At 32.8% G+C, this 22,530-nt stretch overlaps 2 protein-coding genes across 2 annotated transcripts in view; one reads left to right on the top strand and one right to left on the bottom strand.

The window, feature by feature from the left end:
* The window catches only part of LOC137637785 (dentin sialophosphoprotein-like), a 184,071-nt gene that overhangs the window by 28,946 nt on the left and 132,595 nt on the right, over positions 1-22,530 (top strand). The gene's annotated exons all lie outside the window — the stretch shown is intronic.
* On the bottom strand, positions 18,442-18,837 carry LOC137632619 (high mobility group nucleosome-binding domain-containing protein 5-like). The gene has a single exon (XM_068364684.1). The coding sequence runs from the start codon at positions 18,835-18,837 to the stop codon at positions 18,442-18,444; it is 396 nt and encodes a 131-aa protein (XP_068220785.1).

Genomic DNA, 22,530 nt, shown 5'->3' with positions numbered 1-22,530 from the left:
CATATATATATATATATACTGTATATATATGTATGTATCTATCTATATATATATATATATATATATATGTAGTTCTGAATTTCTTAATTGGAAAATATGTAACCGTCATTCTCATTACAAGTTTTTACCACTACATTTAACATTAGGTCTTTATAATCTCATTAATTGTTTTTTCTCAAACATTTGATATAATTCGTAGCATTCTCTGTATTCAGATCTGCCGGATGATTCATTTCTTTCTTCACGGATCGTTAACAAAGCAATTAATTCTGCGTCATATATTTCACTTTGCTAAATTTAACATTATTCACGTTTCCGCATGTTACAGATGAGCAGGTACCAGACAGTGGTATGAATGAAATCTCTCTCATCTGTGTTGATATTTTTCATGCTCGCGTATAGCTCCATTTGTGCATTTAAATGATAACACGTTTTCAATTATTTTGTTACTACTACTACTACTACTACTACTACTACTTTTGTATATTTAGAATATAAAACATTATAAATTATTAGGCTACTATTATATCGATGTTTGTATTTTTGATTAATAAAACGTTTTAAATTATTTGGCTACTACTACAACTATTGTATTTTTAATTATTTCTTTAATTTTTTTCTACTACTACTACTACTACTACTACTACTACTTCTACTACTACTACTACTGTTAATGGTAACGGTGAAAATATTGTGTAATTGCAAGATAGATAAAGAGACAGTGCAAATCATGTAATTCGTAAATCTCGCTTTTATCCCATTTAATCCGGATGTTGGTCTCTCTCTCTCTCTCTCTCTCTCTCTCTCTCTCTCTCTCTCTCTCTCTCTCTCTTATGGTAAGCCCATTTTGCTCTTAGCTATAATCCCTAAAAACATCTGCACAGATTTCCAGGGTCTCTGCCCGTACCGGCGATCAAGCCGCTCACATTCAATGAAGAATGTGATTGTCGAATGTTGGTTAAGCTCCAGCGGACGATTTATTATAAGCGATCGTTTAAATATTTGATTGTGGTACAGTTGGCTTCGTTTATTCTAGTACACTTCACGGGAAGCTAAGGAGACGTCTGATAGCTGTACATTGTAGCAAGTAACCCTCTAATAACATGTCAATGAATATTTAAAGTGAAAACTTAAAATTTGAAAATACACAAACAATATAATTAGGAAAGTCCATAACTGAAGTTAATTGTACAGCTGGCTTCATTAATTCCGGTACACTTCGCAGGAAGCTTAGGAGACGTCTGATAGCTTTACATTGTAGCAATTAACGCTGTGTGTAGTAAAAGAGAAACTAGGCAACGCTGCATATGAAACAAAGTCGCTGAGCTTGTAAACACATGATCAAAAGTATTTTTTATTAATTTTGCAGTCCTGTTAAGCAAATAACAATATTTTTTTTCTATACACTCTATAAAATTCTGTATCACATGTTTATAAGCTCAACGACTTTATTTTATAGGCAGTGTAGCCAAGTTTCTCTTTTGTTAAACACAGCGTTACTTGCTGCATCGTACAGCTATCAGACGTCTACTTAGCTTCCCGCGAAGTGTGCTGGAATTAATGAAGCCAGCTGTACAATTAGCTTCAGTTATGGACTTTCCTAATTATATTGTTTGTGTATTTTCAAACCCAGCCACTGAGGGGGGCAAGCCAGCCACAAGTTGGTGCCGGTCCCAAGCCTGGGTAAATAGGGAGGGTTGACGGTAGGAAAGGCATCCGGCCATTAAAAATTATCCAAAACCAATATGACCAGTGGAAATTGTGAGATTAGAATTAATGCTGCTAGGGTATATATATGTTGAAATGTGGGACAGAGGTAGATGGAGAACGCTGGCCAGAAACATCGACCCCATGAAAATGAGGGAAAAGATGCAGACAAAGAAGAAGATTGTTTGTGTATTTTCAGATTTTATGTTTTCACTTTAATTATTTATTGAGGTTATTAGAGTATGAGATGCCTTGACTTCAGTTTTATGTTTTGCTTAGAATTTTTAGGAAGATTTAACGAATTCCTATATAAATTTGTGGTCGGAAATTGTCGCTATACAAATTTGTGTCTGAGCTTGATCTCCCTTTTACTCCTATTTTCTCATTAGACTTTGTCCTCACTTGGTTGTTGTTGTCGTGAGAAGACAGCTTCGAAGCAAGTTTACCTTTGTTAGCTCAAATTCAATTTTTAAGGGATTCAGGTCGCATCTCTTCCGATGGCTTATCCATAAAAATCTTTGCATGCCATCGTAAGAGTGCCTCTCAACATCTTAGCGTGTGGTCTCCTGCCATCATTAGGTTAAGTCCTTGTCTTGGTAAAGCTCAAGGCGGGAGTGGGATAACCCCCCTCCCCCCCGCACACTCTCCTCTCTGCTTATATCTTCTTCTATTAACCTGGTTTTTTCCCATTTGTAAGGGGGTAAGTACGGTTGCCTTCTTCTTCTTCTTCTTTTTTAATAACTTTCCTTTGGCTTTTGGGTAAACCATATTTTCGATCGGCTGCCCTGCCTGACATAGCTTAGACCCGGAAAGTGTATGTTCATGCATTGTACCAGTCACCAGCGTCTTTCCTCCCAGCAGCGAAGAGTCCTGGTGCGGCTATGTCGACAGTTCGAGACTTGTGAAGTGTCTGTTATGTTTTCAGGTTTTTAAATCTTATGAACAATTATTGTGCTCCTTCGGACTCCTCCATCTCTCCCCTCAATATGATGAGTGACGTCACAGAATAAACCACGTGATTGGTCATAAGAGTCAGCAATCAGCTGGCTGGAATTGGTATAGGTATCTATTACTTATATGATGAATTTAAACTTACTTTTCTGATTCAGATCTTATATCACATTCTAGGCACAACCGTTTCTTGTTATCGTAGCTCTTATCGAATTATGTTTAAATGCTGCAATTTCATCATCATTATAACTGAAGTCTTACAATGACTGTAGTCTGGAACCCCTTCTTGTCCGGTAATAATTTATGATATAGATAGTTGCATAATTTTTTTTCTCCACTTAAAATGAATTAAATGTTGTCCTGGGAAGTCGTTTTTCTCGTCATTTTGTTGTAATAAGGGACTTAGTATTTAGAGTTGTAATGCCGAAGTCATTCCAGACCACAACAGTATATAGTGTCTTGATTTGTAAATGTTCGGCCCAAATACTCTATGTGGTCTCTGAGTCATCATCATCATCATCTCCTCCTACGCATATTGACGCAAAGGACCCCAGTTAGAAATCACCAGTCGTCTCTATCGTGTGCTCCTAAAGCAATGATTCTTAATTCATTACCTCATACTTCACACTTCATCGTCCTCAGCCATGTATGTCTGGGTCTTCCAACTATTCTAGTGCCTTGTGGAGCCCAGTTAAAAGTTTGGTGAACTAATCTCGCTTGGGGAGTGCGAAGAGCACGTCCAAACCATCTCCATCTACCTCTCACCATGATCTCATCCAAATATGACACTCGAGTAATCTCTCTTATAGTTTTATTTCTAATCCTGTCCTGCCATTTAACTCTCAATATTCTTCTGAGGGCTTCGTTCTTAAATCTACCAAATCTGTTGGATATTAATCTTTGAATCAGCTTGTGGTAATTTCATCCTGAAACTCCTCGGCACGATATTGCAATTTTCATTCAGACGTGCTCGTCCGTGGTGTTCTCCACAATTTAGTTTACGTCCGCGATCTATATCATCGCTTACTGGGTTCAGTTTTTAATTTTCTTTAATCACGCGAAGCCACGAAGGTATTGACAATAATTTATATCAGTATATTCACGTAAACACTGAATATATATATTATATATATATATATATATATATATATATATATATATATATATATATATACTTATATATATACACAATATATGTATACACACACTAGTGTAAGCGACGTGTCAAAAATACCATTTAAGCATTTAGATAGGTATTCACACATGCCCTTTTACATGAAGGTATGACTACTCCCTTTATTATATATGTATATATATTATTATTATTGCTAAGGTACAACCGTAGTTGGAAAAGTAGGATGCTATAAGACCAAAGGCTCCGACTGGGAAAATAGCCCAGTGAGGAAAGGAAACAAGGAAAAATTAAATATTATAAGAGGAGTAACAAAATTAAAATAGATATCTCCTATGTAAACTATCAGAACTTTAACAAAACAAGAGGAAAGGAAATAAGACAGTATAGTGTGCCCGAGTGTACCCTCAAGCAAGAGAACTCTAACCCAAGACAGTGGATGACCATGGTACAGAGGCTATGGCACTACCCAAGACAAGAGAACAATGGTTTCATTTTGGAGTGTCCTTCTCCTAGAAGAGCTGCTTACCATAGCTAAAGAGTCTCTTCTACCCTTACCAAGAGGAATTTCCCGCTGAATAATTACAGTGCAGTAACTCCCTTTCGTGAAAAAGAATTGTTTGGTAATCATAGTGTTGTTAGGAGAATATGTAAAGAATACGCCAGACTATTCGATGTATGTAGGCAAAAGGGAAAAGGAACCGTAACCAGAGAGAAGACTGTATTGTAGTACTGTCTGGCCAGTCAAAAGACCCCACGACTCTCTAGCGGTAGTATCTCATTGGGTGGCTGGTGCCTTGGCCAACCTATCTATCTATCTATCCATCTATCTATCTATACACACACATATATATATATATATATATATATATATATATATATATATATATATATACACACACACATATATCTATATATATATGTGTGTGTGTGTGTGTACACAAAATACCTAAGTAAAATTTTTGGAAAAGAAAAAGATTACAACTTGCAGATCATCCATTTTCTTTTCCTTTCCTCTTTTGCTACATTAGACACAGCCAGTCCACTAAATCTCCCCTTTCCCTGCCCTCTAATCCTCTCTCTCTCTCTCTCTCTCTCTCTCTCTCTCTCTCTCTCTCTCTCTCTCTCTCTCTCTCTCTCTCTGCCCCTTTTTTTCTCTTGCCCACCTACTCATCACGTGGCGTCTGGTTCCAGACTTGGAGATCTGCGCCATGAGTTTATTTATTTATGGAGAGTCGGGCGGGAATGTGTAAGGGAAGGAATTCTGGGAATATTCTTTTAATCTCATTCCTGGATTAGGTCTCTCTCTCTCTCTCTCTCTCTCTCTCTCTCTCTCTCTCTCTCTCTCTCTCTCCCTCTCTCTCTCTCTCTCTCTCTCTCTCCGGGGTTACTGCGTGTGTGATTTCTACACAGCTAGAAGCTTATTTGTGTTTATATATATATATATATATATATATATATATGTATGTATGTATGTATATGTTTGTGTGTGCATGTATGTATATACAGTATATATATATATCTATATATATGTATGTATATATACAGTGTATATATGTATATATGTGTATATTTATATATACTGTATGTATGTATGTATGTATGTATATATATGTATGTATGTAGAGAGAGAAAGATGTGTGTGCATTTGTATGTATATATTTGCGCTCGCATGTTTGTATGTTTTCGACGTTCAAATTGCGATTCAATTACGCATTTTAGTTTGGATGCTTCCTTAGTAAATAGTCCTGATCCGTATGTACCTGTGCAATTGCCAAGGGTAAATAAAAACAGATTTTTCCGTGATTAATATTACCCTTCCATATTTACTGATGATGTGAAGAATTTTTGTTTTACCTCCGCATATGTGTTTCTTAAATATCATCTTAATTTGCTTTTATTGTGTCAAAAGTCCGATTTAAATCTGTAACGTCGCCATCCAGTAAAATAAATCTATACAAACAGTGAGTCAACTGGACTGCCATAAACGACACACTTGAGAAATAGTCGTCAGAACGAGACGATTTTTTGATTGCCTAAAGAACTAGAAGCTCGCTTCGAGATTAAAAACTTTCGTGGAATACGAAAGTTTCGATGTTGTCATTGGAGACAGAAGTGATGCGATCAATACGTAATTAATAACAATCTTTCTTTGCGAGGAAATTCAGCAGAAATTGATAATGGTTTTTGCAAGTATTGCAGACGAATGAGAGTTATTAAATTCTGGGTTCTGAATGAAATTGTGCAGACAAAATTTCGTAGTTGATAAACTCGTCATGAAATTTGCCTTCATTTTTGCAAGTTATTTCTTAAATTATGTAATAAACTGTGCTAGAAGTGTGATTATTTGTGATATTAGTGTATATGCTATATTTAGTCATTAAACAACGTTGAAAGTTACCGAAAGGATTTAGACAGTGATTTATTCTTTATTTTTTCAGTTTTTAAAATAATTTAGATGTATATTCTAAGCAAATCGAAGTAGGGCTGAGAAGAAGATTGATGAAATTTATTATAAATAAAGGATTATAATTATATTTTATTATTCATATTTATTGCTCAATAATGATAACGCATTGAAGGCTTTCGTTAAAGCGTTATACCAAATAAGTGGTAAAGCACAAAATAAATTATCAACGTTTTCAACAGATTTAAATGGTTAGTATAAATAATTTCTGATAAAAATAAAGAGAATAATATAAAGAAAAATTTCCAAAAAATTCTTTCAGGATTTCGGAGGCATTCCTATACAATGCCTTCTAAATCCTGATATTCATTTCCAAATAGATGAAATCTAATCTTTCAGCAAGAAAAAAAGAAAAGGAAAAAAGTAATGGAGATGCCCTTACCGAGAAATGGTCTTCAGGTAATGTAATTAGGTAGTATATTAGAGAAGACAGAAGTAATGGAACCGCAAGAGTGGCCCTCTTAATCTAGGGAGACTCGGTGGCTGGGAAAATGCTCCGACGGTCATTTCCACCTTTTAGAATTAGGGTTACACGGGCACAATATTCTATATAATATCTTTTCCTATTGTTTTTTTTTTTCATGTTTTAATAATCTAGATATGAAAGATTTATTTTAATGTTGTTACTCTTCTTGGAATATTTTATTTAGTTGTTAGTTGCTTCGCTTGCCGTTTGTTTGTTTCCTTTCCTGGGCTATTTTCACTGTTGGAGACCTTGGGCTTGTAGTATCTTGCTTTTCCAACTGGGGTTGTGGCTTGGCAAGTGATAGTAATAGAGGTCGCTGGCTTCGTTCTTCTGCTGATGCTGCGGTTATTGAAAGCCATATTAGTTATTATTATTATTATTATTATTATTATTATTATTATTATTATTATTAATATTATTATTTTTATTATTATTATTTGCTAAGTTACAACCCTAGTTGGAAAAGCAGGATGCTATAAGTCCAGAGGCTTCAACAGGCAAAATAGCCCAATGAGGAAACAAGGAAAAATAAAATATCTTAAGGACAGAAACAACATTAAAATGAATATTTCCTATATGCGGTAAAATATAAAAATCTTGAAAAAATAAGAAGAGAAATAAGATAGAATTGTAAACTTATTAAACGTAGCAAATTTTCATTTTCTTCGTAAAATTTTGCATTATTATTTACGTGAACGTTTTACACATACTCATTCACGTGTTTATATATATATATATATATATATATATATATATATATATATATATATATATATAATACACGGTATATATGTACATTGTAAATAAATAATTTTTTCAATATGTCATATACTAAAGTTACAAATCGGGTATGGTGAACCGAAATTGGACCTTAGATAAAAAAATCCATACAGGATACTTCTGAAACAAGAGATAAGGTGCACGAGAAGGAATGTGTGTTTATATATATATATATATTTATATATATATATATATATATATATATATATATGTATATATATACACCGTATATATACAGAAAATATATATATATATATATATATATATATATATACATATATATGTATATATATATATATATATATGTATATATACACTGTATATATATACAGAAAATATATATATATATATATATATATATATATATATATACAGAATATATATATATATATATATATAAATTTATATATATATATACTGTATATATATACAGAATATATATACTGTATGTATATATCTACAGTATATATATATATATGTATATATATATATATATATATATATATATATATATATACTGTATATATCTATATATATGTATATATATATATATATATATATATATATATATTCACATATATATATATATATATATATATATATATATATATATATATATATGTATGGATGTGTGTGTGTTAGTTCTAAACATCATACCTATGCATTCGCGAGGAAATGGTAACATGCCACCCTAGGTGAGCAATCTCCATATTGGGAACGGTGCAGGAATTTTAATAACAATCGGCTCTGGGGCTGTTGTTGTTCATGACGGTGTTTTTGGGGTCTTGAATGCTTTTAAAATACGAATGTGAAATATTGTGAGAAGTTGGTAAATAAACTTTTATAGAGGAGAAAGAATATCTTTGTTAAGAATTTAAAAAAAAAGACAATTGACGAGGAAAGTTTGTGAAGGAAACTCGAGAAAGAAAAAGGAAGTTATAACATGGAAGAAATTGTAATCGCGTGAAGGACAGGTGAAAAGAATATCAGTGACGAAATAATAGAAAAGTTGGGTTGTTTATAACGCTCGGGAAGTTTATGGGGGAAGACTGTGTACGGAATTTTATGAACAAAATGTGAAAAGATATTTGGAATTCTTGAGAGATATGTGAAATGAAAGAAAGAAATGCTGGAAGATTTGAAAGAAAATGTCTCGCGATCTGGAGGGAAACATTGTGACGTAAGGAAAAAGTATGTAGAAAACGAGAAAAATCGGGATGAAGAAAATAATGAAGGACATATAAATATATATATATATATATATATATATATATATATATATATATATATATATATATGTGTGTGTGTGTGTGTGTGTGTACATATTATATATACATGTATATATATGTAGATATATATATATATATATATATATATATATATATATATGTATATATATCTATATATATATATATATATATATATATATATGTATATATATACACACATATATATGTATGTGTGTGTGTATATATATATATGTATATATATATATATATATATATATATATATATACACACACACATATATATATATATATATATATATATATATATATATATGTGTGTGTGTGTGTGTGTGTGTGTGTAAATCAATAAAACAATAAAGAACGTGAATTGGAAGTAAAGGGAGAAATATTCATAGAACGCAATACCAGCGAGAACTAATTCTGACACAAGTGAATCCATTTGGAGGAAGCACCTCTCTTTGACGAACAGTTCAGCAAAGTGTAAACCAGAGAATGCTATATACCCTGCAAGGTGGATCGTTTCCGTTGTATGTCCTGACAGTTAAGAATATATCGGTGGGAAATGTTGGTATAGCATACAAAGAGAAAGGCAGGAAAATCACGGTACACTATATTAGGAATAGGAAGGCTATGCCTTTAGTGATTGATGAAAGTTTCTGAGAATATTAATTTATTTTGTTTTTTTATTTATTTAAAAATGACAGTACAATATAATGTTATCAATGGAAGTAATGTGTCTTTAGTAATTGATGAAAGGTTCTGAGAATATATATTTATTTTGTTTGTTTATATACTTGGAAATGAAAGTACAATATGATGTTATCAGTGGGAATAATGTGTCTTTAGTAATTGATGAAAAGTTCTGAGAATGTTCATTTATTTTGTTTGTTTATTTATTTGGAAATGACAGTACAATATAATGTTATCAATGGAATTGTTTTGCCTTTAGTAGTTGATGATAGATTCATAGAATATTTATTTATTTATTTTGTTTGCTTATTTAAATGTTATCAATGGAAATGTTGTGTCTTTAGTAATTGATGAAAGGTTCTAAGAATATATATTTATTTTGTTTGTTTATTTTTTTGTAAATGATAGTACAATATGATGCTATCAATGGAAATGTCATGCCTTAAGTAATTGATGAATAGTTCTGAGAACATATATTCATTTTGTTTATTTATTTATTTTAGAATCACAGTACAATACAATGTTGTCAGTGGGAATGTTATGTCTTTAGTAATTGATGAAAGGTTCTTATAATATTTATTTATTTATTTGTTTGTTTGTTTATTTATTTGAAAATGACAGTACAATATGTTTAGGCTTTTAGTAATTGATGAAAGGTTCTGAGAATATTTGTTTCTTTGTTTGTTTGTTTATTTCATTTGAAATGACAGTACAATATAATGTTATCGTTGGGAATGTTATTTCCTTAGTAAGTGATGAAAGCTTCTTATATTTACTTATTTGTTTATTTTTTCTATTTGTTAAATATTGTTTTGGCATAACTTAAGGAATTGCATAAATAATTGGCTTCATTTTCAAAGTTATTGAAATAATTTTTTGTTAGATTATATCTTCGGTTTAGCTATTATGGTTATAATATATTAATTTTGCGGATAAGAAATTGAATTTGTTTGATTAATCAAATTAATATTGAAATAATTAAACGTTATGAGACGAAGACATGCTTCACTTATTCTGAATCATTATCAGACATATTTAGAATATAGAATAACAAATATAAAAATAAATGAAGGAAATAGAACAAAAAATCGGACAAAGACATTGTTTCAATTATTCCGACATATTTCTAATACAAAACAACAACCACACAAAAATAAAAGAATAAAAAAAAAATCCGAGATATTTCTAATACAAAACAACAACCACACAAAAATAAAAGAATAAAAAAAAATCCGAGATATTTCTAATACAGAACAACAACCACACAAAAATAAAAGAATAAGTAAAAAAAATCCCATGATGTCCAGCAGGAACAGCCTGAAGATAAATTCTACTGACGCGGTTCAGCTGCTGTCACGCCGAAATAGACTTGGGCCTCTTCCCAAGCCGTCTCAGATAATGGGGAAAGGGGCCGCAGTGGCTGATGCACTCCTCGCCCTGATGGGGAGGAAGTGGGTTTGTGGAGTTCACGTGGACTGGGATTTTCTCCTTTTAAGTTTCCGACTCGGATTTATAAGGATTTTTCGTTTATGGTATGTTTTGATATCGTTTACTGAAGGGTTGGAAATTTTATCAATACTGAAGTAAATGAGGCATTGAGTTTTTTTCATTTTTCGTATATGGAATATTTTGATATCGTTTACTGAAGGTTTGGAAAATTTATTAATAGTAAATTGGAATGAGGCAATAATTTTTTTTTTCGTATATGGTATATTTTGATGTAGTTTACTGAAGGTTTGGAAAATTTATCAATTCTTAAATAAGTTAGGCATTGAATTTTTTTTCATTTTTCGTATATGGAATATTTTGATATCGGTTACTGAAGATTTGGAAAATTTATCAATACTGAACTGGAATAAGTCATTGAAATTTTTTCGTTTATTGTATATTTTGATATCGTTTACTGTAAATTTGGAAAATTTATCAATACTGAACCGGAATGAGGCATTGAAATGTTTTCGTTTATTGTATATTTTGATATCGTTTACTGTAAATTTGGAAAATTTATCAATACTGAACTCTATTGAAATTTTTTCGTTTATTGTATATTTTGATATCGTTTACTGTAAATTTGGAAAATTTATCAATACTGAACTCGAAAGAGCCATTGAAATGTTTTCGTTTATTGTATATTTTGATATCGTTTACTGTAAATTTGGAAAATTTATCAATACTGAACTCTATTGAAATTTTTTCGTTTATTGTATATTTTGATATCGTTTACTGTAAATTTGGAAAATTTATCAATACTGAACTCGAAAGAGCCATTGAAATGTTTTCGTTTATTGTATATTTTGATATCGTTTACTGTAAATTTGGAAAATTTATCAATACTGAACTCGAAAGAGCCATTGAAATGTTTTCGTTTATTGTATATTTTGATATCGTTTACTGTAAATTTGGAAAATTTATCAATACTGAGCTCGAAAGAGCCATTGAAATGTTTTCGTTTATTGTATATTTTGATATCGTTTACTGTAAATTTGGAAAATTTATCAATACTGAGCTCGAAAGAGCCATTGAAATGTTTTCGTTTATTGTATATTTTGATATCGTTTACTGTAAATTTGGAAAATTTATCAATACTGAGCTCGAAAGAGCCATTGAAATGTTTTCGTTTATTGTATATTTTGATATCGTTTACTGTAAATTTGGAAAATTTATCAATACTGAGCTCGAAAGAGCCATTGAAATGTTTTCGTTTATTGTATATTTTGATATCGTTTACTGTAAATTTGGAAAATTTATCAATACTGAGCTCGAAAGAGCCATTGAAATGTTTTCGTTTATTGTATATTTTGATATCGTTTACTGTAAATTTGGAAAATTTATCAATACTGAGCTCGAAAGAGCCATTGAAATGTTTTCGTTTATTGTATATTTTGATATCGTTTACTGTAAATTTGGAAAATTTATCAATACTGAGCTCGAAAGAGCCATTGAAATGTTTTCGTTTATTGTATATTTTGATATCGTTTACTGTAAATTTGGAAAATTTATCAATACTGAGCTCGAAAGAGCCATTGAAATGTTTTCGTTTATTGTATATTTTGATATCGTTTACTGTAAATTTGGAAAATTTATCAATACTGAGCTCGAAAGAGCCATTGAAATGTTTTCGTTTATTGTATATTTTGATATCGTTTACTGTAAATTTGGAAAATTTATCAATACTGAACTCGAAAGAGCCATTGAAATGTTTTCGTTTATTGTATATTTTGATATCGTTTACTGTAAATTTGGAAAATTTATCAATACTGAACTCGAAAGAGCCATTGAAATGTTTTCGTTTATTGTATATTTTGATATCGTTTACTGTAAATTTGGAAAATTTATCAATACTGAACTCGAAAGAGCCATTGAAATGTTTTCGTTTATTGTATATTTTGATATCGTTTACTGTAAATTTGGAAAATTTATCAATACTGAACTCGAAAGAGCCATTGAAATGTTTTCGTTTATTGTATATTTTGATATCGTTTACTGTAAATTTGGAAAATTTATCAATACTGAACTCGAAAGAGCCATTGAAATGTTTTCGTTTATTGTATATTTTGATATCGTTTACTGTAAATTTGGAAAATTTATCAATACTGAACTCGAAAGAGCCATTGAAATGTTTTCGTTTATTGTATATTTTGATATCGTTTACTGTAAATTTGGAAAATTTATCAATACTGAACTCGAAAGAGCCATTGAAATGTTTTCGTTTATTGTATATTTTGATATCGTTTACTGTAAATTTGGAAAATTTATCAATACTGAACTCGAAAGAGCCATTGAAATGTTTTCGTTTATTGTATATTTTGATATCGTTTACTGTAAATTTGGAAAATTTATCAATACTGAACTCGAAAGAGCCATTGAAATGTTTTCGTTTATTGTATATTTTGATATCGTTTACCGAAGATTTGGAGAATTTATCAATACTGAACTGGAATGAAGCAATAATTTTTTTTTCGTATATGGTATATTTTGATATCGTTTACTGAAGATTTGAAAAATTTATTAATACTAAACTGGAATGAGGCATTGAAATTTTTTGCGTTTATTGTATATTTTGATATTGTTTGCTGTATATTTGAAAAAATTATCAATTCTGAACGTGAATGAGGCATTGAATTTGTTTTATGATTGTAAAATGGTATGATTTTGAAAATTCATTTTATTATATCCTTTGTTACCATTTACTGTAGATTTGGAAAAAAAAATGTCAACTCAAATATTGAGGAAATGCTTTTTGGTTAGATTTTTTATGTTATTTTCGGCATTTTCCTCACCTAGTGACTTTAATTACCTTATGCTGTACATTTGTAAAATTATTAGGATAATTTAGTATTAGATGCCCTTAACTGTGAACATGGGGAATGATAAAGTGTAAGATGGGTCAATATCACTTTTGGTCAGCAATGTTATTTTAGTTAATCAATTTCATGCTTTATAGCTTTCGATAACTTTTTACTATTGCTATGAATAAAACATTAAGACTGAAGTAGAATCAGACAAAACAAATTCTATTCCTGGTGTTATTCAAAATCTTATTGTTTCATAGATTGTAGCTTTGTTACCCCGTACTGTATTAATGGAATGAGGTATTAACTACCTTGTTATTACTTATTATATGTTAAATTATGCAATTTACACAATTTAATTTTTATACCCTTAACTATGAATATGACAGAGTATTTTTTTTAATTTGGTGTATACCGCATGTTGGTATTTCGTAATATAAATTTGGAAAACAAATGAAGTCACTGAGTTAATCATTTACATCATTTATAAGGTAAACTATTAGTACATATTTTAGGGCAGTCAATACCTTCAGAAAATGCTATATTACTCGTCTAAGAATTTTTATGCAATCTGACACAAAACTAGAAATCTATAAGGACCAAAATTTAAACAAGGCGGGGAATCATCCTAATCTATTAAGTCAGAACTAGTGGCAAATGTTGCTTCATGAAGGTTCTTTAAGTATATATATATATATATATATATATATATATATATATGTGTGTGTGTGTGTGTGTGTATATATATATATGTATATATGTGTATATATATATATATATGTATATATATATATATATATATATATATATATATATATATATATATATATATATATATATATTCCTTTCGCTATTCCAACGGTGCTGAGACTCACCACAGTTTACTGGCTAGCAGGTACAGCACTCACTCTAGGTCAATAGATTCAAAGTAGGCTTTAACTTTAACTTTTAACTTGCTTCGTTCCCCAAGCCTAGCGATCTGTTCGCCTTGGGTTAGAGTCCCACCTAACCCTGCTAGTTTCTTGTAGTGTCTGCAACCTCACCATCCATGTGAGCTAAGAATATGGGGTTTTGGGTTATTTTGGGGGTGGGGGGTAATTAAGGCTATGGGTTGATTTTGATTATATGATTATATGAAGTGAGTAAAACAGAGCAAGATGTAGTTAACAGTGATAGCATCACCAATTCATGTTTATTTTGCTAAAGAAATTTTTAGGTAAATCGAAGTTGGGAATAAGAGAGTATTTCTTCATCACAGTGGAAAAGTAAGGAATTAATCTTTATTTCTTGCCTTGGAAAACGTCTTGTTGATTTAGTCTGTCGGAAGACTTTGTTGTGGGCCAGATTTAAACGAAAATAAACATTCGAATAAATTTTTATAATAAATAGCATACACCTTTTGAACATAAGCTGTCATATTTTATATAGCACGTAAAATGAGGTAAATATTTTAGCGAATTAATTTTCTTTCGCAGTTGTATCTTTTCGTTCTGCGTTTCCTTACACTGAGAAAAAAAATATGAATAGAAATGAAATGTGAACTCTCAAGGCTGAGCAAAATGACCAGAGAGGCAAGAGAGAGAGAGAGAGAGAGAGAGAGAGAGAGAGAGAGAGAGAGAGAGAGAGAGAGAGAGAGAGAGGGAGAGCGCCACCATGAAATGAGAAGACCGAGGTCATTGCTGTCTCAAAGGACCGACGATGATCAAGAGAGGAAAATTAAACCAACAGAAGGATTCAGAGCACGACCAGCATGCACGGACTCTTTCCTACTTAAAACTTCAAATTATGTGACCAAAGTAGTTTTGTCATTTTCTTGAATGCGGTTATGCATGGGAAGTGTTTTGAAGGATTTTAGAGGAGTATATGTCGACCCATCCAGGACAGCCTTTTCTGTGTAGATAATATTTCCATGGCAGTTTCCTTGAAAGAAACGGTGATGGAAGAAGTGAGGCTTTATTGTTTTACGAAGGAAAAAAGAAAGCCGACATCTATGGTTCTTTTGCAGGAAGCCTCGATTAAAAGGTTGGAATGTATTTGAAGGAAACCGCCATCTTTGACGTTATCTTAGATCGTCATGCACAGACTCTTTCCTATTTATAACTTCAAATTATTTCACAAAAGTAGTTTTGTCATGTGCTTGAATGCGGTTATGCGTGGAAAGTTTTTGAAGTATTTTAAGGAAGGAAAAATGTCGATGTCTTCCGGACAGACTTCTGTGTAGATAATGTTCCCTTAGCGATTTCCTTGAAAATAACATCGATGAAAGAAATGAGGCTACAATGTTTTTGAAGGAAAAAAGAAAGCCGACTTCTATTGTTCTTTTGCAGGAAATTTTGGTTAAAAGTTTGGAATGTATTAGGAGACCACCATCTTTAGCGTTACCTTAGGTCCTCATGGCCTAAGATAAAGCTAAATATACAGACACTATTTCCTTTATAAACCCTTTCTGAGTGGGAACACCTTGACGGGTTGAAAGGGTTTGTATCTCGACATGATCAACAAAGCTTTACTAGTTAGGGCCACCCATACTAGGTTGGTTTGCTATGAGCAATCACCAATCCACAGTGGTCAGCGTGGTGAGGAAAATTACCAAACCCCAAACATAACCAAGGACATGTAAGACGCCTTTGTCTTGCAGTGACTAGAAATGACGGTCTTTGTTGTTGTTAGTTAAATGCTACATACACAAATACTGTTGATAAACAGTGTAAAATTTGATTGTTAATTGTTTTTAGAGGAGAACGTCTTTTAGGCGTTTGAGGTCGTTCATGAGCGGTAGGGACAAAGAAAAATTCATTTTGATGTCAATAAAGTGAAAGTAGCGTAGTGTTTGGCCTTGAAATTAGCAAGTCTTTAGTCATCTTTGAACTCGGGCTTTTTAACCTTTCATTTAGATAATAAACACATGTTAGTTACCATTTGAAATGTTAAGAAATTACTTGTTTGCAGCATTTGGGTGGCGTTCACTTCCGGGATGGGCATATTTATTTCATAATTTTTGGATCATTTACTTTTGATTTCCCAAAGAAAGTAAGCCATTATTTGAGTGGTAAAGCCCCTTAATATACTATTGTTCTTGGGATAGGCTTATTTAGAATCACCTTGCCTGTTTCGGGTGTCTAACTCTTGATATATGTAATTAAGTGTGAATCTTATATAAAAGGTGCTGCATTACAAGAAATCTGACTATAGAAGGATGTTTTTCAATATTATAGCTCTAAATACACTAATTTCCGCAATAAATTAGTGTTGACAAAGCTTATATATATATATATATATATATATATATATATATATATATATATATATATATATATATATATATATATATATCCTTTCTGAGTGGGGATGCCTTAACGTGGTTTCAGCAAAGCTCGACTTGTCAGGGACACCCATACTAGCTTGGTTTGATGTGAGCCATCAGACGAAAATCTCCTACCATCACCAATCCTCACTGGCCAGTGTGGTGATGAAAACTAGTCAAACCCCAGACATGAATTGACATGCCTGAGGCCTTTATCCTGTAGTGAACTAAGAACGGCGGCATTTTTTTGTTTTTTTTTGTGTATATATATATATATATATATATATATATATATATATATATATATATATATATATATATATATATATATATATATATATATATTTTAAACCACTGGTTCCAGCATTCATTCACTCGTTTGGGAGAATATATACACCTTAGGAGAAGGATTTTCGTGTTAGATATTTTGATATTCAAACAAGTCTGCGAACAATATTTAAACAAGTTAATGAACCAATATAAAAAAAGTATCTGATATCCAGATTTATAAAATATCACTTGTAAAGTTACGTATTTTTATAAATTTAAGAACATACTATTCATACACGTATCTGAACAAGTAGTAAATAAATTCCCTACGCAAAATACCAAGAACTGTGAGAGCCCGCATGTTTTTGTGTGTGTGTGTGTGTGTGTGTGAGAGAGAGAGAGAGAGAGAGAGAGAGAGAGAGAGAGAGAGAGAGAGAGCCCCCCTGGCGTGGGCCAGCTGTAAAAGAGTCCCTCCCTCCCGAGTGAAACCCAGAATGAAATCCTCTTTAGAAACCTAAACAAAACAACCTGAAAGAATAACAGCTGAAAGTTTCGACCGCGAGGAAATAACCGCTCCGGAACAAAGAGCGGGTCACGCACACGCACACACGCACACACAAAAAAGAAGAAGAATAAAAAGAAGGGAAAAGAAAAATATACCCCCCTTAAAAAAAGAAGGGATTGTCGCCCCCCTAGCTCATATGACTCCCTATTTTTTTTTCATTCGTTCGTCCATTTTTGTTTGTAAATTTCTTTAATTATTTCCAGCTTGGTTGGGACGATGTGGTAATTTTTCCTCCCCCCAGGAAATGCCTCCGGGGATTCCCCTCTTTTATCTCGTCTTTTATTTTCGCTATTTATTCGAAGTTTGTGGTTTCTCTTCACCCTCTCTCTTTAGTTTATATATTTCTCTTCGTATATATTTACGTATTCATAATTTATCTATTTTCACACTTTTATTGTCATCGAGTGTTGTTTTCTTTCTCCATCCTCCCTTTTACTTTTCCACACCTTCAATCTTCTTATTATTTTTTCCTTCTTCCCCTTTTAACCCTTTTTATGTATCTTACTTTTTTTTAATATATTCAAATCGGGTTTTCCGCGTTTCGGTTTCATTCCATCTTTTATCCTCCTATTTTGTACTTTCTCCTTCACCTGAATCGTCTTTTCTCCCCCTCCCCTTTTCTTCTCTTCTACATTTCATTCCTCCTCCTCTTCCACTCGTACTTTTATCATCTTTCTTTTGTAGTTTCTCTTTCATCCCTTGAATCGTCTTTTCTCCCCCTCCTCTTTCTTTTCGTCTACATTTCATTCCTCCTCCTCTTCCACTCGTACTTTTATCATCTTTCTTTTGTAGTTTCTCCTTCACCTCCTGAATCATCTTTTCTCCCCCTCTCCCCTCTTCTCTTCCACATTTCCCTCTTCCTCCTCGTCCACTCGTACTTTTATCATCTTTCTTTTGTAGTTTCTCCTTCACCTCCTGAATATTATCTTTTCTCCCCTCCCCTCCTTTACGTCTCTTCCTCATTTTCATCTGCTCCTTGCTCCAGCTCTTCTTCTACCCAGTCTAAGCTAGTAGCTTCCTAATTGTGTTACGTATTCGACCGGCCTTACCCCGAGCCGCATTAGGTAATTGCTCTTAGGCCTTAATTGCCCTTGGTCTGTAATTGCCTCGCCGGCTATGTTTCGTTATTTCTTTCTGTTTCGTTATTTTATTTGTTCTTTTTTCTTTCATTACATCTCTTGTGTTTCTTTTTTTATTAATTACTTCCTAAATGAGATAACGTAATTAGCTGTTTTTCCTCAACTTATTTATGAAATTTTTGATGGATTTCAATAGAGTTGTGTTGGTTTTAGTTTAGTATTATAGGAAATTTGTAATTATCTTGATATGGGTCCTATTTGAGTGCGAATCGTGGATTAATTTTGCCGATGACCTTTGTAGCGGAATGTGGTCTCTTTTGAGATGATTATTTTGTTTGACTGATCTGTTTGATTGCTTTGATATGTAAGTTTTTATATTTTAATTCTATACTTTATATGGCTCTCAAGCAATAAATTGTAATCGCAAACAGAGCAGTGGCCCAGCTGAAAGCAATAACCACAAAGCTTAGCCATGACCTAAGGCAGTGAAAACTTCAGCTGTTGTCTGAAACAGAGATTCGTTGTTGGAGATTTACTTCAGCAGGACAAACTACTTAGTAAAATTGCTGCTGTAAAGGAAGAAAATACTTTCACAAAGAGATTCATAAAATCTATTACAGCACATGCTGGCTCAGTTTGTTACTCACTTTTCATTTAAAAAGTCCGAGGTTCGATATCATTGTAAGGTATAAGTCTATTTAGATGCCACATATGATTAGGGGTTAATTTCCATCATCTTATTCACATGTATAATTAAAATAGCTAACTGGTTAGTATGAAAAGCAGTAGTTCTACCAGCTAACTTCATGACGGCGATACTTAAGTTCCAACCTCTTTTATGACTTCTGTTGTATCGGTTGTTAGCTCCCTTAAGTTCAATTCCAGTTTGAGGCAGAAATTTACTTCTGTTGAACACGGTGTTTTGTGTTATTCTCATCCTTATGATTATTATTAATGATTATAGATTGAAGTAAATAATTGCTGAAACCTTGAATGTATCGCCTGTAATTATTAATTCATTCTTTGCTTTCGAAGGAAATTGACAGATAAGATTGAAAATAGTAGAGTTAGTAGGATTTTCGTTGTGTTAAATTAAAATCCATGATAAAGGGACACATGTGTAGGGTGAACGGACAAGAATGCTGAGAAATTTCCTTGACATTTTAACTTTTTAGTTATTTATAAGTGAGTCTTTGGAACGGTAATTGTAATGAAAACGTGAAACAAGAATGTTCATTCGACGTTTGAAGCATTACGAAATTATTCATGATTAGATAAGTCATTACCTACAGCAAACATATTCCATGTGAGGCAATGCCATTAAGTAAATGTAATTGAGAATAGCTATGTTTTTACAGCAAATTAATTGCGGTAAGGCGATATTTTGTAAGATAGTTAATTAATCTAGACCAGGCAGTAAATTTCAGCAAATCTAACCGAGATAGTAGGTTAGCCAGGGCATCAGCCGCTCGTTGAGATACTACCGCTAGTGAGTTATGGGGTCCTTTGACTGACCAGACAGTACTACATTGGATCTTTCTCTCTGGTTACGGTTCCTTCCCTTTGCCTACACATACACCGAATAGTCTGGCCTATTCTTACAGATTCTCCTCTGTCCTCATACACCTGACAACACTGAGATTACTAAAAAATTCTTCTTCTCCTAAGGGGTTAACTACTAAACTGTACTTGTTCAGCGGCTACTTTCCTCTTGGTAAGGGTGGAAGAAGCTCTTTAGCTATGGTAAGCAACTCTTCCAGGAGAAGGTCACTCCAAAATCAAACCATTGTTCTCTAGTCTTGGGAAGTGCCATAGCCTCTGTACCAGGGTGTTCCACTCTCTTGGTTTAGAGTTCTCTTGCTTGAGGGTACACTCGGGCACACAGTGCTATCTAGTTTCTCTTCCTCTTGTTTTGTTAAAGTTGTTATAGTTTATATAGGAAATATTTATTTCAATGATTTGCTGTTCTTAAAATATTTTATTTTCCCTTGTTTCCTTTCCTCACTGGGTTATTTTCCTAGGGGCTTATAGCATCCTGCTTTTCCAACTAGGGTTGTAGTTTAGCATTTTATAATAATAATGATAAGGTAATAGTTTCAGCGAAACTAATCAAGATTAAGCAAAACATCTCAGCCCGGTTCAACATATTCCAGCAGATGTTGCGTATTTAGACTCTGTGTTCGATGAAATGAAATGACCGGTATTTCCCCTTTTAGAAGGTATTAGCCCTTAAGCCATAGATCCACCAATATATAGTTGGATCCGGAGGCAAATTATTCTTTGATGCCAAAGGTAATTCCTTGTAATCCAGGTTAACGGATTCCCCACGTAGGTTGCTGCTTTGGACGTTTCTGAAATCTCTCTCTCTCTCTCTCTCTCTCTCTCTCTCTTTCTCTCTCTCGTTTTGAGGGCATCATGGCATTAGTAGAATGCCCCGAAGATGTATTTGTAGAATGCACAGAATTATTCATAGTTTAATTTCGACAAAGGTGAAGTTGTGCTCTCTCTCTCTCTCTCTCTCTCTCTCTCTCTCTCTCTCTCTCTCTCCCCGTTTTGAGGACATGATGGCATTAGTAGAATGCGCCAAAGATGTATTTGTAGAATGCACAGAATCATTCATAGTTTAATTTCGACAAAGGTGAAGTTGTGCTCTCTCTCTCTCTCTCTCTCTCTCTCTCTCTCTCTCTCTCTCTCCATTTTGAGGACATGATGGCATTAGTAGAATGCGCCAAAGATGTATTTGTAGAATGCATAGAATCATTCATAGTTCAATTTCGACAAAGGTGAAGCTTTGCTCTCTCTCTCTCTCTCTTTCTCTCTCTCTCTCTCTCTCTCATTTCGAGGGCATGATGGCATTAGTAGAATGCGCCAAAGATGTATTTGTAGAATGCACAGAATCATTCATAGTTTAATTTCGACAAAGGTGAAGCTGTGCTTTCTTTCTCTCTTTCTCTCTCTCTCTTTCTCTCTCTCTCTCTCTCTCTCTCTCTCTCTCTCTCTTCTCTCTATCTCTCTCTCTCTCTCTCTCTCTCTCTAGGTTATTTACTTTGATCGAATTATTTTCAGAATATGTAGCAGGATAAGTCACTCCTAAATATAAAGAAAACTAAAAAAAAAAAAAAGAGATTGCAGCGCACTTGGGAGAGAGAAAGAGAGAGAGAGAGAGAGAGAGAGAGAGAGAGAGAGAGAGAGAGGGGGGAAGAGAATATCTTGTCGTTTTTTTTTTTTTTTTTTGCATCGGGGAAAAAAGAGTAATCTACTTTCATAACACGTCTGAGGTTTATAGAAATTGTCCGTGTAAAAAAAGAGAAACATATAAATAGGATCTTTGGAATTTCTTGAAGAATTCCGTAATCTCCTCTATGTAATGAAGAGCAAGTGTCTTGCTCTCTCTCTCTCTCTCTCTCTCTCTCTCTCTCTCTCTCCCCGTTTTGAGGGCGTATGGCATTAGTAGAATGCGCCAAAGATGTATTTGTAGAATGCACAGAATTATTCATAGTTTAATTTCGACAAAGGTGAAGTTGTGCTCTCTCTCTCTCCCTCTCTCTCTCTCTCTCTCTCTCTCTCTCTCTCGTTC

Source organism: Palaemon carinicauda, chromosome 3 (genome assembly GCF_036898095.1).
Source record: "Palaemon carinicauda isolate YSFRI2023 chromosome 3, ASM3689809v2, whole genome shotgun sequence".
Lineage (NCBI taxonomy): Eukaryota > Metazoa > Arthropoda > Malacostraca > Decapoda > Palaemonidae > Palaemon > Palaemon carinicauda.
This window is presented reverse-complemented; position numbering and strand designations above follow the sequence as displayed.

Bases quoted from the DNA above. Each gene is read 5' to 3' on its own strand.
- LOC137632619 (XM_068364684.1), bottom strand. From the start codon at position 18,837: ATGAGGAAGAGACGTAAAGGAGGGGAGGGGAGAAAAGATAATATTCAG.